General features: G+C 43.6%; 1 protein-coding gene across 2 annotated transcripts in view; it reads right to left on the bottom strand.

Moving 5' to 3' along the window:
* The window catches only part of DNAH3 (dynein axonemal heavy chain 3), a 207,683-nt gene that overhangs the window by 84,831 nt on the left and 106,277 nt on the right, over positions 1 to 16,575 (bottom strand). For both annotated transcript variants that reach the window (XM_050772636.1, XM_050772637.1), the window contains exons 33-38: positions 15,855 to 16,074; positions 14,491 to 14,625; positions 11,433 to 11,544; positions 8,248 to 8,489; positions 4,243 to 4,343; positions 1,940 to 2,045 (exon numbers count right to left, since the gene is read on the bottom strand). In XM_050772636.1, the coding sequence (XP_050628593.1) occupies positions 1,940 to 2,045; positions 4,243 to 4,343; positions 8,248 to 8,489; positions 11,433 to 11,544; positions 14,491 to 14,625; positions 15,855 to 16,074 (916 nt within the window). The remainder of the gene's footprint in view (positions 1 to 1,939; positions 2,046 to 4,242; positions 4,344 to 8,247; positions 8,490 to 11,432; positions 11,545 to 14,490; positions 14,626 to 15,854; positions 16,075 to 16,575) is intronic.

Genomic DNA, 16,575 nt, shown 5'->3' with positions numbered 1-16,575 from the left:
TCCGGCTTGCTTTTCTTGTAATGCTTTTTTAAACTTTTAACCTTTGTTATACTTTTTTAAAAGAGATTTATTGATTTACTTAATTTTTTTGTTGTTGTTGTTGAGACAGAGTTTTGTTCTGTCGCCAAGGTTGGAGTGCAATGGTGCGATCTCAGCTCACTACAACCTCCGCCCCCCTGGGTTCAAGCGATTCTCCTGCCTCAGCCTCCCTGAGTAGCTGGGATTACAGGCATGCACCATCATGCTCAGCTAATTTTTGTACTTTTAGTAAAGACAGGGTTTTACCATGTTGGCCATGCTGGTCTCGAACTCCTGACCTCAAGTGATCCGCCCGCCTCGGACTCCCAAAGTGCTGGGATTACAAGCGTGAGCCACCACACTCAGCCTCTTTGTTATACTTTATTTGCAACTTTCCCTATACACTTTTTTTCTTAAGAAGTAGGAAGGCCATCACTAAATAAATACACACTTAGGTGTGGATCTATATGGATAATACATGTATGTGTAGATGCATTTATATGTATATATAAAAATACAGGTATACATGGAAATGTGGTATATCAATTCAGTCAACAAATATTTATTGAGCATCTACTAATTGTACGGTAGTAGTGCTGGGGATAAACAATGGAAAAGGTAGATAAGGAACTCTCGTGGAGTTTACAGTCTGAGGGGCAGGGAAGACAAACAATAAATAACTAACCTAGCAGGGAAATCAGTAAAATACCTACAGATCATGCAAAGTCCTAGCAGGAAACACTAAGGTGTTATGGTGAAGAATAACAGGAAGGGTTTAAATAGGGTAGTTAAAGAAGGCTTCCTGGTGGAGGAGATTTTTATGTTGAGAACTACATGATGAGGGTGAGCCAACTCTGAGATAAACTGAGGCAAGAGTCCCAGGAATAGGAATAAAAAGAGCAAAAGCCTTGAGGTGGTGAAACCTGGGCTTGTCTTGGAAACCAGACAGGACTGCTGGAGACTGCTAAGCTAAGGCTGAGAAAGAGCAGGCAATGAGATTGCAGAGGCAGGTGGGGCCAGATCACAGAGTCTCATGGGCCCTGATAAGGAGTTAAACTTTGTGCCACGGACATTGGGAAATCCCTAAATGACTTTACATATATGGGGACTCGGCAGCTTTTGGTGTGTGTGTGTGTGTGTGTGTGGACTGGTGCTTGAATGTGCATGTGGATATGTACTCACGTTTACATATTATCCATGTATGTAGGTGGTGACAGACATGGAACCGTCCTACATAATCCCCCAAAGAGTTTCCATTGTGGGAATAGACCCTTCTTGGATTCCTCAGTGGGAGACTTTCCTAAGCATTCTATTAACACAGGGGAGGGCAAGAGGGACCACAGACACCGCTACTCCCTTCCTGCTTCCGGGTCTGAGAGTGTGGTCAGGTACCCGCCTAACCTGAACTTTCCCACCTCTTTAGAGAAGGGAAGAAGGGAGTGGTCGCTCACAGTAGCTGCAATGAAAGCACTTCTAACTGGTTCCAGCTCCCCCAAGGTGGGAGGTGCAGAGTCCAGGTTACAGGGATGGGAATTGGCAGTACAAAAAGGAACACCTGGTCCATCTCTAGAGCAGCTTCTACAGACATTTCTGTTAGTGGGGCAATGAAGAAAGAGGTGACATTTCAGCTTCCATAGAGAACACTCCTCAGCACTGGGATTCTCCACTAGGGAGCCAGGGAGTGATGGGGAAGGAGGAAGAGGAAGGAGAAATTGACTGCACCACCCCATGCCTACCATATGGAGAAGAAAGTTGGAAAAATGGCAGGCAGCCAGGAAACAAGATAACTGGGGACAACAAGGGAATTCCCTGCCCCTTCTTGCCTCCTGGGACTAAGAAGGTTGAAGATGTACCTAGAAGACCCTCTAGATGAAAAGCAGGGAGACAGGAGGAGGGGAAGGAAAGGGTCTGAGAGGCTCACCAATTCCTTGTGCTCCTCACTGAGACTGGAGGGCAGGGTGTCCATGTAGGAATCCTTCAGAGGCTTCCAGCCTAGCTGATGGGGCTGCATGTAGATCATTCCACACCTGGGAAGCACAGAGGACCAGTCTAGGTGCTTGCTTGTTTGTTACTAATACGGGTTAACGTTTATTGAGCATCTACTGCATGTCAGGCACCATGCTAGGCATTAATGGATCTTGACAATAACCTAGTCCCCTGGGTTTACCCACCTTGAATCCTGTGTTCATCTGCCCCTTGATTTCTTTCCTTCATATACAGTTTTATGGCATTTCTATATGTTCCTAAAATGTTTGTTTGTCTGGAGACAGTGTATTGCTCTGTTGCCCAGGCTGGAATACAGTGGTGCAATCTCGGCTCACTGCAACCTCTGCCTCCCTGGTTCAAGTGATTCTCATTTCTCAGCCTCCACCTGGCTTTTTTGTATTTTTAGTAGAGATTAGGTTTTGTCTTTAGTACAGACAGGGTTGGCCAGGCTGATCTAGAACTCCTGGCCTTAAGTGATCCACCCACCTGGGCCTCCCAGAGTGCTGGGATTACAGGTGTGAGCCACCGGTCTGTTCCTAAAGTGTTTATATTTTTACTTTAGTTGTTTTTAACAATTTAAAAGGGGTACCATGCTATAGATAATATTTTGATCTTACTTTTATTACTATATAATAATAATATAGTATATAATAGCATATAACCATACAGTATATATATTATATATTAGTATATAATAATATAGTATATATTAGTATATAGTATAACATTATATTATATATAATATATTGTAATTATAATTATGTTTATAGATATAATTATATTATTACATTATTTGTATTATATATAATATTGCTAAGATTTTGTCCTTAATAGAGTTACTAAGATTTATTTATATAGTTGCATGTCAGTGCAGTTCTTTTCAGTACTTTATTATACATATTATAATTTCTGATTCTCTTATACTTTATTAATTCACTCTTTTGTTGTTGTTGTTGTTGTTTGTTTTTTAGATGGAGTCTTGTTCTGTCACCAGGCTGGAGTGCAGTGGCATGATCTTGGCTCACTGCAACTTTTGCCTCCTGGTTTCAAGCAATTCTCCTGCCTCAGCCTCCTGAGTAGCTGGGATTACGGGCACCCACTACCACGCCTGGCTATTTTTTTGTATTTTTTTTTTAGTAGAGATGAGGTTTTACCATGTTGGACCAGGCTGGTCTCAAACTCCTGACCTCAGGTGATCCGCCCGCCTCGACCTCCCAAAGTGCTGGGATTACAGCATAAGTCATCGCACCTGGCCACCAGTTAACTTGATTAACAGGCATTTGGGCTGTTTCCAAGTGTTTGTTACTGTGAGTTCTGCCACTGTATTTTTTGTACAGATCTCCTATTGCACATGCCAAAAGTTTCCCTTGGGTCTGTACTTAGGAGAATACAGAGATTCAACTTTAGGAGATAATATCAAACTGTTTCCAAAGTACTCGCTGGGTTTTAGACTCTCACCAGTAGTGTGGATTGAGGGCTGATTTTATGACAAATCTAAATGCATGAGAAATAACACAATGCTAAGCAAATTAACGCAGGAACTGAAAACCAAATCTCATATGTTCTTACTTATAAATGGGAGCTAAACATGGAGTACACGTGGACACAAAGAAGGGAACGATCCCTGGGCATGGTGGCTCACGCCTGTAATCCGAGCACTTTGGGAGGCTGAGGCAGGCAGATCATGACATCAGGAGTCTGAGACCAGCCGGGCCAACAAGGTGAAACCCCGTCTCTACCAATAATACAGAAATTAGCCGAGCGTGGTGGCAAGCACTTGTAGTCCCAGCTACTGGGGAGGCTAAAGCAAGAGAATCGCTTGAACCTGGGAGGCGGAAGTTGCAGTGAGTTTAGATCACGCCACTGCACTCCAGCCTAGGTGACAGGGTGAGACTCCGTCTCCAAAAAAAAAAAAAAAAAAGAAGGGAACGATAGATATGGGAGCCTACCTGAGGGTGGAGGGTGGAGGGTGGAGGAGGGTGAGGATGGAAAAACTACCTGAATAATTGGGTGACAGAACAATCTGTACCCCAAACCCCCATGTCATACAATTTACTCATGTAACAAAGCTGCACATATACCCCCTGGAACCTAAAATAAAAATTGGAAAGAAAAATAATAATAATATAGATGATCTGTGAGGGCTTCATGACATTTGTGAAATTTGAGAGCTTACTCTTCTGCTTAGGGTGAGTGGGGCCACACTGTCCCCTGGAGTGCCAGTGAGGGCTGCCTCACCTGCTCACAGTGGCTGGAGAGGCCTGCTCAAGGTCGGCCGGCTCGAAGATCAGGCTCATCTTGGAGTTCATCTGGATAATTTCTCCACTCATGAGACACAGCTAAAAGTGCAAAGCAGAGGGTAATGGACAAGGGAAGAGCTTAAATTCCATCTGAAAGTAAAAGGTCTACAGTCAAAGATGGTTTGATTCATTCCATAAATATTTCTTGAGTACTTACTATGTCCCAGGCACTGTTCTAGGCGCATAAAATAAACCAGACAAAATTTCCTATCCTCTTGGGGTTTATATTCTTCTAGGAGATGACAGACAATAAGCAAAATAATAGTGTTCAAAATGGAGAAAAATTAAGTAGAAGAGGGGGTTGGAGAACCCTCAGTCAGGGTTGAGTGAGCTGCAATTTTTGGTTTTTTTTGAGACAGAGTCTCACTCTGTCGCCCAGGCTGGACTGCAGTGGCCAGATCTCAGCTCACTGCAAGCTCCGCCTCCTGGGTTCACGCCATTCTCCTGCCTCAGCCTCCCAAGTAGCTGGAACTACAGGCGCCCGCCACCTCGCCCGGCTAACTTTATTTGTGTGTTTTTTAGTAGTGATGGGATTTCACCGTGTTAGCCAGGATGGTCTCGATCTCCTGACCTCGTGATCCGCCCGTCTCGGCCTCCCAAAGTGCTGGGATTACAGGCTTGAGCCACCGCGCCCAGCCTGTGAGCTGCAATTTTAATGGGAAGACCAGGAAATCACTGACCTTAGATGCAATCTCAGATGAAGGATCGAGAAGTTATCAGACCTCACCAAGTTTCCTGGTGCCTTTCTCAATATTTAACATCGAACTTAACTGCACAGCCACATCCTTTTTTTATTTGCTCAAGTCTTTCACAAAAGACCAGAATTTGAACACCCGCATGGACTAATCCATAGCAGGAGGGGCAAAAGCCTTTCCATAAATCCTTTTTATTTTTAATTTTTATTTGTTTTTGAGACAGGGTATCGCTCTGTTACCCAGACTGAAATACAATGACACAATCACAGTCACTCCATCCTCGACCTTTGGGGCTCAAGCAATCCTCCCACCTCAGCCTCCTGAGTAGCTGGGATTACAGGTGTGTACCTCCACAAGTGTCTAGTTTTTTATTTTTTGTTTTTCATTTTTAGATTAAATCAGTGATACCATAATATATTTTAAAAATTTTTTGTAGAGACAGGATCTCTCTATGTTGCCCAAGCTGATCTCAAACTCCTGGTCAAGCAATCCTCCTGTCTCTGCCTCCCAAAATGCTAGGATCACAAGCATAAGCCACTGTGCCTGGTCCATAAATCTTTTTTAGAATAGAATGAAAGAGGCCAGGCACAGTGGCTCATGCCTGTGTTCCCAGCACAGCACTTTGGGAGGCCGAGGAAGGCAGATCACTTGAGGTCAAGAGTTGGAGACCAGCCTCGCCAACGTGGTGAAACCCCATTTCAAAATACAAAAAAAAAAAAGCCGGACACGGTGGCACGCATCTGTAATCCCAGCTACTCCAGAGGCAGGAGACTTGAGGGAGGCGGAGGTTGCAGTGAACTGAGATCGCGCCACTGCACTTCATCCTGGACAACAGAGGGAGGCTTTGTCTCAAAAAAAAAAAAAAAAAAGAAAAGAAAAAGAAAAATCATCAGAATTTCTAGTGTGTAGCAGGGCCTGTAGGAAGTAGTGCAATTACACAGGAAAGCCTTGAAATATATACTAAGTCAATGGCACTGTTTCCCACTCACCAAAATGGATTCCAGTGAGATGTTTAAGTTATAAGAAAAGGGCTGAGGCCCTCTTCTCCCAGGGGAGAAGAGAAAATACCACTGATTCATTATGCTCATCCTAATTTGTGATTAAAAACTTCCCTGCACCTTACTTGGCCTGCATCAAACACAGCTTGAAATAGGTCACTGCCTGCATCCCCAGGAAGATCACAGCCGTTATAAGGCTGACACCACCAACCATGTCATCTCTGAATATCAAGAAAACGAAAACAGACCCACACCTGTGACTGTAGTTTCATTTACACCCAGAGCAGAGGAAACCATTAGGAAATTCACTGATTGTGACTGTCTTGATACTTCTAATCTCAAGACCAACCGATACATCTGTACAATTAGTTTATATAATATAGTCCATATCATGTAATAAAACATTTCCATTTTTGAATGTTATATAATCAAAATTATGCACATGCTATAATTAGTGGATGTGTATAATTTGGATAATTAGCCCTTTCGTTGTTGAACATGACTCACTCTTAGTCTTGTGACATTTAAACACAGTTAGAAAATATATTTTCATTTGATAATGATGATTATCCAGTGAAGGAATTCTTCCTTGAAATGATGATAAATTTTATTTTAAACAGTTATATAGCATTTGCTATATGCCAGGCACTATCAGAAGAGGTGTATAAATAGTAACTTATCTCATCTTCTACTTTATCCTAACAGTATAAGGTAGACACTATTGTCCCTACTTTACAGATGATGAAATTGGGGCTTCAACAGACTAAATAGCTTGTCTGAGGTTACATAGTGGGAAAGTGGCAAGGCCAGGATTTGAACCCAGGCTGTCTGGCTCCAGAGTCCAAGCTCTTTTAGCCACCATACATACCGTGGTGCTATACTTATTGTGGTACCACTGTACTTATTTTTCCAAAGATTGGTGGTATTTTTCCAAAGATTGCTGTATTTCCCAAAGGTGCAGGCATCTGTTTGGACTCCTAACTCTGCTATTGAGCTGTGTTGTAATGGGCAAATTACATAAATTCCATCCCATATGCTTTTTTTTTTTTTTTTTTTTTTTTTTTTTTTGAGACAGGGTCTTTCTCTGTTGCTCAGGTTAGAGCACAGTGGCACAATGAAGGCTCACAGTAGCATTGACTTGCAGACTCAAGTGATCCTCCCACCTCAGCCTCCTGAATAGCTGGGACTACATGAACTCACCACCATGCCCAGTTAATTAAAAAAAAATTTTTTTTTTTGTAGAGATGGCTTACTATGTTGCTCATACTGGTCTCGAACTCCTGGGCTCAAGCAATCTCCTGTCTCAGCCTCTGGGATTACAGGTGTGAGCCTACAGGGCCCAGTCCATATGCACTTTTGCAATGTGACTTGTCTGCCTCCATCAAGAGGTGAAGTCTATTTTTCCACTTCCTGGTCAGGACTTGAGACTTCCTTGACCAACAGAATGCAGAAAAAGTGATGCTTATCAGTTTTAAGCATAGCCCTTAATATCTTGGAAACTTCCACTTCCTGACTCTTGGAAATCACCCACCGCATAAGTAGTGCCACTACCAAGACACCACCAAGTGAAAAGCCCAAGCCATGAGAAGTGGCCTGGAAGAGGAGGTATAATTTTTAGAGAGAAAGAAAAAGAGAGAGAGAAAGAGGGGCCGAATGTGATTGTGCCACCAGGCATTGAGTGAAGACGCCATCTTGAATGCAGATTTTCTAACCTGAGCTGTCTGAACTGACATCAAAAGAGAGACCAACCGGCCAGCTGAGCCCTTTGAAAATTCCCAGCCCACAAAATCATGAGGAAAAGAAATGGTTGTTTTAAGCCATTAAGTATTAGGGTGGTTTGTTGCATAGCAATAGTTAACCAAAACATATCCCGCAGGTACTATGTATGTGCAATCTCATTTAAGTATCAACAACCTCATTTTATTACTACGTTTCTACAAATGAGAAAACTGAGATTCAGAGAAGTTACGCGACTTGCTCAGTAAAACGCAGCTCAGTTGCAGAGCTAGGAGTCCAAACCGATGCCAACCCTAAGGCTTACTATTCAACATGGTCTCTAAACATGTTTAGCTTACCAACTACAAGTACAAACAGAGCATAATTCATGAACTCATTACTATTATTCTCCTGTGGGGCATTTACTCTTAGTGCAATACATGTATGTCTCTATATAGTTTTGATCAGTCGCTTACTTCAATAAAAGAGTTTATGTCTCACTCATGGAAAAGTGATATCAGGCTCAATACTTACCTTTTTATTGTCATCCAGAACAGTGTTCATATTTTCAATCCAGACAGCATCCACCGGCCCATCAAATATAATCCACTTGCGATCATCAGAGAGTGAAGACGCTTGCTCCCGGAAAGCATTGGCAAGGACACCATCCGTCCACTCGTGGCTCACTTGGTCAAAGCACCCATACAGCTGCCCCATCGTGATAGCCTTGGGGTTGATGATCTTGTACTCCACAGCAAACTCCTCCATCTGATTGGCTGGGCAAGAAGGTTCAACACGTTATAAAGGCTCTGGTGAGACCAGAACATTAAACAAAAGATGATGTCATCTCAATAACCAATCAACTTTTATAAATATGCTATATGAGGGAAATCCTTCTTATAAAGTATGTGCTTAGTTTTTATAGAGATTGGGATCCGGGGCCAGGAGCAGTAGTAGCTCACACCCATAATCCCAACACTCAGGGAGGCCGAGATGGGAGGATCACTTGAACCTGGGAAATGGAGGCTGCAGTGAGCTCTGATTGTACCACTGCACTTCAGCCTGGGCAACAGAATGAAGCCCTGTCTCAAAAAAAAAAAAAAAAAAAAAAAAAAAAAAAACTGGGACATCTGGATAGGCAATGCATCACATTATTCGGTTACTATAGCCTTTGGTTTCTCACCGTACTTTCTTCCAGTCCTCATTTCAAACAGGGCAAATGTGCTAGTCAGATCCAGGACTACTTGCTGGGCACAGTGGCTCACACCTGTAATCCCAGCACTTTGGCAGGCCAAGGCAGGTGGATAACTTGAGGCCAGGAGTTTGAGACCAGCCTGGCCAGTATGGTGAAACCCTGTCTCTACTAAAAATACAAAAATTAGCTGGGGGTGGTGGTGCATGCCTGTAAACCCAGCTACTCGGGAGGCTGAGGTAGGAGGTGGAGGTTACAGTGAGCTGAGACCATGCCACTGCACTCCAGCCTGGGCGATACAGTGAGACTCTGTCTCAAAAAAAAAAAAAAAAAAAAAAATCCAGGACTAAAGACATCTGACTGCCCTCACAGAACTCAAGCAGGAAGGGAAAGTGATACCTATTATCAGCCCTCTATGTACCTGCTCTCACAGCCACCCTTAGAACCTTGGCTTTTCAAACTCAAACAGGCTGAAGAAAGAAATTAAAAATGAAAAGAACGGATCAGAACCTTGGCTTTGATTTGATAAGGAAACAGGAAACAGCTGACAGGTAAAAAGGTTCTGAAAAATGATAGTTACTTTTCTGTCTCTGAAGGGCTAGCCTGGTGCCGAAATCTTTCTTGACTGCTCAGGAAATGTCATTTGTTCCCAAGAAATACACACTGGAGTATTAAAACTCAACTGGAACGTACACGCTGATGGATGGCACAGCATATGTATTTAATAACAGACAAACCAAAAATGACACTTTCGTGGAATCCTTCAAAGTAGGGAAAGGTTGAAGTGCTTGAGCCATGAACTAAATAAAGAACCTCAGCACTTCTGGGCCAGGTGTGGTGGCTCATGCCTGTAATCTCAGCACTTTGGAACGCTGAGGCAGGAGGATTGCTTGAGCTCTGGAGTTCGAGACCAGCCTGTGCAACATGGCAAAACCCTGTCTCTACAAAAAATACAAAAATTAGGCGGGCATGGTGGCACAGGCCTATGATCCCAGCTACCCGGGAGCCTGAGATAGGAGGATCTCTTGAGCCCAGGCGGCAGAGTTTGCAGTGAGCCGGGACTGTGCCACTGCCCTATCTCTAAAAAACATTTTAAAAAATTAAATAAATAAAAAAGAACTATTCTGCAGAATCCTGAGGCAAACACAGTGGTAGCCTCCTCTTTCTTCACTCAGTTTCTTAAAGCATATTACAATGCTAAAAATATTTTATATTTTATTATATTCTATTATTTGAGACTGGGTCTCACTCGCCCAGGCTGGAATTGCAGTGCAGTACGCAATCAGAGCTCACTGCAGCCGCAAACTCCTGAGCTCAACTGATCTGCCCACCTCGGCACCTCAAAGTGTCGGGATTATAGGTGTGAGCCTCCGTACTCTGCCTTAAAATTTTTACTTAAATTTGAGATGCCCAAATTAGTTATTAAGGCTAGGATAACCCCCAAAACATAACCTCAAAAACCAATCATCAAATGTTATTAGAAAAAAATTTTTTAATGAAAAACTTGAAGCAATGCGTGCACAAAAAGGAAATGCTTTTATAAAACTACAGATTTGCGTTTTATAAAAACAAAAAACAAACAGACACTCACACAGACAAAAGCCACAATTGTTTCTCTGGCAATAAACATAGCTTCTGTTTGTTGAGTATGCACTGTGCTCAGTTATTTACCTGCATACTGTCACTTAATTCTCACAACAATCCCATTTTACAGCTGGGAAAACAGAGGATAAGACAGGTTTAGTCATTTGCCCAAGTCTGAGTCTGATTCAAAAGTAGGAGCTCCTATCCTTGACTCTAAAAGGAAGGAAAGGGCCGGGCGCGGTGGCTCAAGCCTGTAATCCCAGCACTTTGGGAGGCCGAGGCGGGCGGATCACAAGGTCAGGAGATCGAGACCACAGTGAAACCCCGTCTCTACTAAAAATACAAAAAAAAAATTAGCCGGGCGTGGTGGCGGGCGCCTGTAGTCCTAGCTACTCAGGAGGCTGAGGCAGGAGAATGGCGTGAACCCAGGAGGCGGAGCTTGCAGTGAGCCGAGATCGCGCCACTGCACTCCAGCCTGGGCAACAGCGTGAGACTCCGTCTCAAAAAAAAAAAAAAAAAAAAAAAAAAAAAATAAAAGGAAGGAAAGAAGGGAGGGAGGGAGGGGAAAAACTAAAAGGAAGGGAACAGGGAAAGAAGAATAGAAGCAGCAAAACCATGCAATGATTTGCTTTGAGACTAATTTTAAGGCCAATGACAAGAGTTTCTCTTTCACTGGGGGACCTTCGGAGAAACCACTGCTTGGCATTTGAGAAAATTCTTCCAGGCCTTAATGATATGCACACGAAATCCCTTGTTATTATAGAAGCACCCCACCCCCACCCTTTATTTTCTGCTTGCAGACATCTGTGTGTCGTGTTCTATTTCTAGCTCTGACGTCACGATCGAGACCTGATAAGACTAGCAGCCTGGCATTATCTCCATGGAGCCAGCCAACCGAGCGAGGAGTTCTGTCCTCCCTGGAAGCCAGGGATGTGAGCTTCACCTGCGTGTAAATCGCCGAGAGCTGCAGCCAACACTTTATAAGCAGAGGTCTTGCCGCCCATGGGGTCTCCCACAATCATGTAACCATGTCTCACCAGCATCATTTCGTAGATCTGGGAGGAGACATCATTCATAAAAGAAGTTAATCATTGCAACGCTCCCCTATTATGAGTTAGTCAGAAGTCAATGAGGAATGAGGAGTCAGAAGAGGATTCTCACAGTCGCTTCTACCTCTGGAGAGCTACGGTTCTTTTCGTAATCTACAGTTCACATATCTTTCAGATGAATAAATATATGTATGCATCTCAGATTATTTAAAGGCCGGGAACTACCATTTGCTCTGTACCTTGTCTATGTTATGAATCAACTGATAACCCAAATTATTTAATCTACTCCAATATCACTGACCACCTTTTACAAATGGTAAGACTGAGCCCAAGAGAGGTTAAATACTTGCCCAAGTTCATCAGTGATGGAGCCAGAATTTGCAGACAGAGCTATTTGACTTTAATGCCTCTAATATTTTCATGACACTATTGCCATTTACTTTTAAAGAGAAAAAGAAAATGGCGGTCATTTTAGCAAACTGTGTTTCTCCTGGAAACTTTCTTTCTTGAGATCTGCTTTGGTCATTTGCATTTATGTGAATTTCATGGCTTAAAAAAATTTCCTCCTTTAGACTATGACTCCCTCAGAGAAAGGGAACACAAGCAGCTTTTTATTTTAAAGATAAATTCTTATTATTTTTCACCTTGGAGGTAAGCAATAAGAAGCATCTAAATGAAGGTAGTGACAATGGGAATGGTAGAGAGAGGAACACATGTCATTCAGCAAATATTTGTTGAGCATCTACTATGTGCCAGACACCGTTCTGGGTGCTGTAGACAGAGCACACAACAAAACAAACAAAATCTCTAACCGTTAAGTAGGGTTGACATTCAGGTAGGTTTGAAAGCTACTGTTTGAAAGTTACAGAGCAGAGAACAAGACAAAATCCCTAACCATTTAGTAGGGTTGACATTCAGGTAGGTTTGAAAGCTTGACTGTGCATCAGAAATAAGAGGAAGGCTGGGCTTGGTGGCGCACGTCTGTAATCCTAGCATTTTGGGAGGTCAAGGTGGGTGGATCATTTGATGTCAGGAGTTTGAGACCAGCCTGGCCAACGTGGTGAAACCCCATGTCTTCTAAAAATACAAAAATTAGCTGGGCATACTGGCGCATGCCTGTAATTCCAGCTACTCGAGAGGCTGAGGCAGTAGAATCTCTTAAGCCTGGCAGGTGGAGGTTGCAGTGAGCTGAGATGATGTCACTGCACTCCAGCCTGGGTAATGGAGGGAGACTCTGTCTAAAATAAAAAACAAAGGAATAAGAGAGGAAGACATTAATCACTCATAGCCTCTCACATTCCTCCTCACATTGTGACGTCAATATGCAAAAGGGCAGATAGCTCCAGACACCTTGTTTCTGAAAATATTACCTTGTTTTTGTAAATTGGTACTAAGCTATATGAAAGTTCATCTGTAGGTCTTCAAATTACTTTGAAATACATCAACAAGTAAGATGGATGGATGGATAAATAATCAAGCAAATAGTATACAATATTTATTGTAAAATCTGAGTGGTGAGTACATGAGTGTTCTCTGTACATTTCTTTCCAATTTTCTGCATGTTTAAAATGTTTCGTAATAAAATATTGAAAATTAAAGCTCATGCCTAGTTAAAGAATGGTCCTTCTGCAAAATCTCAATCATAAATTAAGGTTCAAAATTGGGTTAAATGAGTTGTGTCAAAAACTAGCTCACTTGCTAATATAGTAGGGAAAAAGTGATTATTTTTACCACAAGGCAGTGTGATCTCAGAATCTGGAGACCTGGGTCCTAACATGAACTTCACTTGTAACTCGCATTGTGTCTTTGGGAAGTGCTGATGCCAATGGTGCTGACGATGATGGCGGAGATGGTGGAGTTGATAATGATATAGCATCAGGTACTATGTGTAGCGCTTTACACACCTCTTCTCTCAAAATTGCTCCAGTTTACAGATGACTGAGGGTAAAAGAGGTGAACTAATTTGCCTAAAATCTCACAGCACAAAACTGATGGGATTTGGGAGGCTGAGGTGGGAGGATCACCTGAGGTCAGGAGTTTGAGAGCAGTCTGGCCAACATGGTGAAACCCTGTCTCTACAAAAAGAGTAAAAAAATTAGCTGGGCGTGGTGGCATGCACCTGTAATCCCAGCTACCCAGGAAGTTGAGGCAAGAGAATCACTGGAATCTGGGAGGCACAGGTTGCAGTGAGCCGAGGTTGCACCACTGCACTCCAGCCTGGGCAACAGAGCAAGACTCCGTCTCAAAAACAAACAAACACACACACACAAAAACTGATGGAGTGAGTAAGTGGATTTTTTGGTTTTGGTTGTTTGTTTTACCTCCATTTCTTTCTTCTTCTTCTTTTTTTTTTTTTTCTTTTTTTTGAGACGGAGTCTTGCTCTGTTGCCTAGGCTGGAGTGCAGTGGCCCGATCTCAGCTCACTGCAAGCTCAGCCTCCCGGGTTCACGCCATTCTCCTGCCTCAGCCTCCCGAGTAGCTGGGACTACAGGCGCCCGCCACCAAACCCAGCTAATTTTTTGTATTTTTAGTAGAGACGGGGTTTCACTGTGCTAGCCAGGATGGTCTCAATCTCCTGACCTTGTGATCCGCCCGCCTCGGCCTCCCAAAGTGCTGGGATTACAGGCATGAGCCGCCGCGCCCGGCCCTCTTTCTTCTTTTTTTTTTTTAAGAGTTGGGGTCTCACTCTGTCACCCAGGCTGGAATGCAGTGGCATGATCATAGCCCACTGCAGCCTCAAACGCCTGGGCTCAAGCCATCCGCCCACCTCAGCCTCCCAAGTAGCTGGGACTACAGGCATGGGCCATTACGCTCAGCTAATGTTTTACTTGCCTTTCTACACAGGCACCTCTGATTGCTGTCACTTCAGTTCCAGTCTCCTATAAGTCTTTACTGTTTGCTGACTCCAGCAAACAGTAAAACAGGCACATTTACATGGGTTAAGGAACCAACCTGGATAATTTTCCCTATAAACCAAGGTACTGGCTGGAGTTTCATCTTTATGATGTTATCATTCAGCACTTTCAGAAAAACTTCATAGTCTGGCTTTGGAAGAACAACTCCAGGAAATAAATCAGATATAATTCCCTGTTAAAAAGAATTTAAAAGAAAGTGAAAAGGATTAAGTATCAGATACGTGACTTCAACATTTTCCTAAAATGAGATGTATCAACAACAGAAATCTTTGAAAAATTCCAGACCTCATTTTTCTTTTTTTTTTTTTTTTTTGAGACGGAGTCTCGCTCTGTCACCCAGGCTGGAGTGCGGTGGCCGGATCTCAGCTCACTGCAAGCTCCGCCTCCCAGGTTCACGCCATTCTCCTGCCTCAGCCTCCCGAGTAGCTGGGACTATAGGTGCCCGCCACCTCGCCCGGCTAGTTTTTTGTATTTTTTAGTAGAGACGGGGTTTCACCGTGTTAGCCAGGATGGTCTCGATCTCCTGACCTCGTGATCCGCCCGTCTCGGCCTCCCAAAGTGCTGGGATTACAGGCGTGAGCCACCGCGCCCGGCCCAGACCTCATTTTTCTTACACCAAAACTTGTCTAAAATTACAAATGAAAACACTATACAACATAATTTCTGGCCAGGCGCCATGGCTCATGCTGGTAATCCCAGCACTTTGGGTGACTGAGGTGGGTGGAGCACCTGAGTTCAGGAGTTCGAGACCAGCCTGGCCAACACGGCGAAAACCCGTCTCGACTAAAAATACAAAAATTAGCTGGGTGTGGTGGTGCGTGCCTGTAATCCCAGCTATTCGGGAGGCTGAGGCAGGAGAATCACTTGAATCCAGGAGGCGGAGGTTGCAATGAGTCGAGATCATGCCACTGCACTCCAGCCTGGGCAACAGAACAGAACTCCATCTCAAAAAACAAAACAAAACAAAAAAGACCCTATAATTTCTCCCCCAAATAATTTTAGAAGTCAGCAAATATTTAGTGAGTCTGGATTATCTTCCAGTCGTTGTACTAGGATGAAGAAGATAGTCATGACTTCTGTCTTTATGAAGCTCAGAGCCTGGCAAGTAAGATTAAATTAATAACAAAAGGAAACTAATTAAATTGGATAAAAACACTTATGTATACCCAAGAGCAAATATTATCCTATCGGCGAAACCATTTTTATTAAAAATCAGGCAGAGATGTTTGCTATCACTCATTATTTAACATTTGTAGGGAGGGTATCAGGTGGCAGAGATGCTGGCCAAAGAAGGGAAGATGTCAGGAGATGGAAGAGGATATGGGGAAGGCACCAAAGACAACGTTTCATCTTCCAACATTGAGCCTTGGTCCTCAGCCAAGGTTCCGAACCACTACATACCTGAAACAGAGGGACATCTTGCGCTAAGAACTTGGCCAGGTTGACATCAAGCAATGCCCGGAGCAACAGGACACTTTCGTTCTCCTCTGGATACTTGAGCTTCAGGTTTCCTGCAGCAGTAAGCACAGACTTGACAGCACGCATGCCGTAGTCATAGTGATGCTGAGAGGACAGTTGTTCCGAGCACAGGCGGTAGGTTGCAACGATCTTCTGGGCAAGACTAGGAGGGCAAAGACATGTATGAGACACCCACAGAGGACCACATCCTGCCCAGCAGACATTCCCAATATCCTTGTTCTTGCCCCAAAAGCAATCAGGCTTGCCCACGGACTTGATGGAGAAGCCCTGTCCTTTAAGGGTCTTTTAACAGAGTTACCATAATGAGGTATGGAAGCATGAAAAAAAGCATGTGCACATATATGTATAACATGTATGGTATATGAAATCATATGTTTTTGGCCAGGTGCAGTGACTCATGCCTGTGATCTCAGCACTTTGGGAGGCTGAGGCGGGAGGATCGCTTGAGGCCAGGAGTCCAAGACCAGCTTAGGCAACATAGTGAGGCTCTGTCTCTACAGAAAAATTTAAAAATGAGCTGGGCACGGTAGCATGGCACCTGTCATCCCAGCTACTCGGAAGGCTAAGGGTGGGAGGACCTCTTGAGCCCAGGAGTTCAAGGCTGCAGTGAGCTGTGATTGCATCACTACACTCCAGCCTGAGC

Source organism: Macaca thibetana, chromosome 20 (assembly GCF_024542745.1).
Source record: "Macaca thibetana thibetana isolate TM-01 chromosome 20, ASM2454274v1, whole genome shotgun sequence".
In the NCBI taxonomy this organism is placed as follows: Eukaryota; Metazoa; Chordata; class Mammalia; order Primates; family Cercopithecidae; genus Macaca; species Macaca thibetana.
This window is presented reverse-complemented; position numbering and strand designations above follow the sequence as displayed.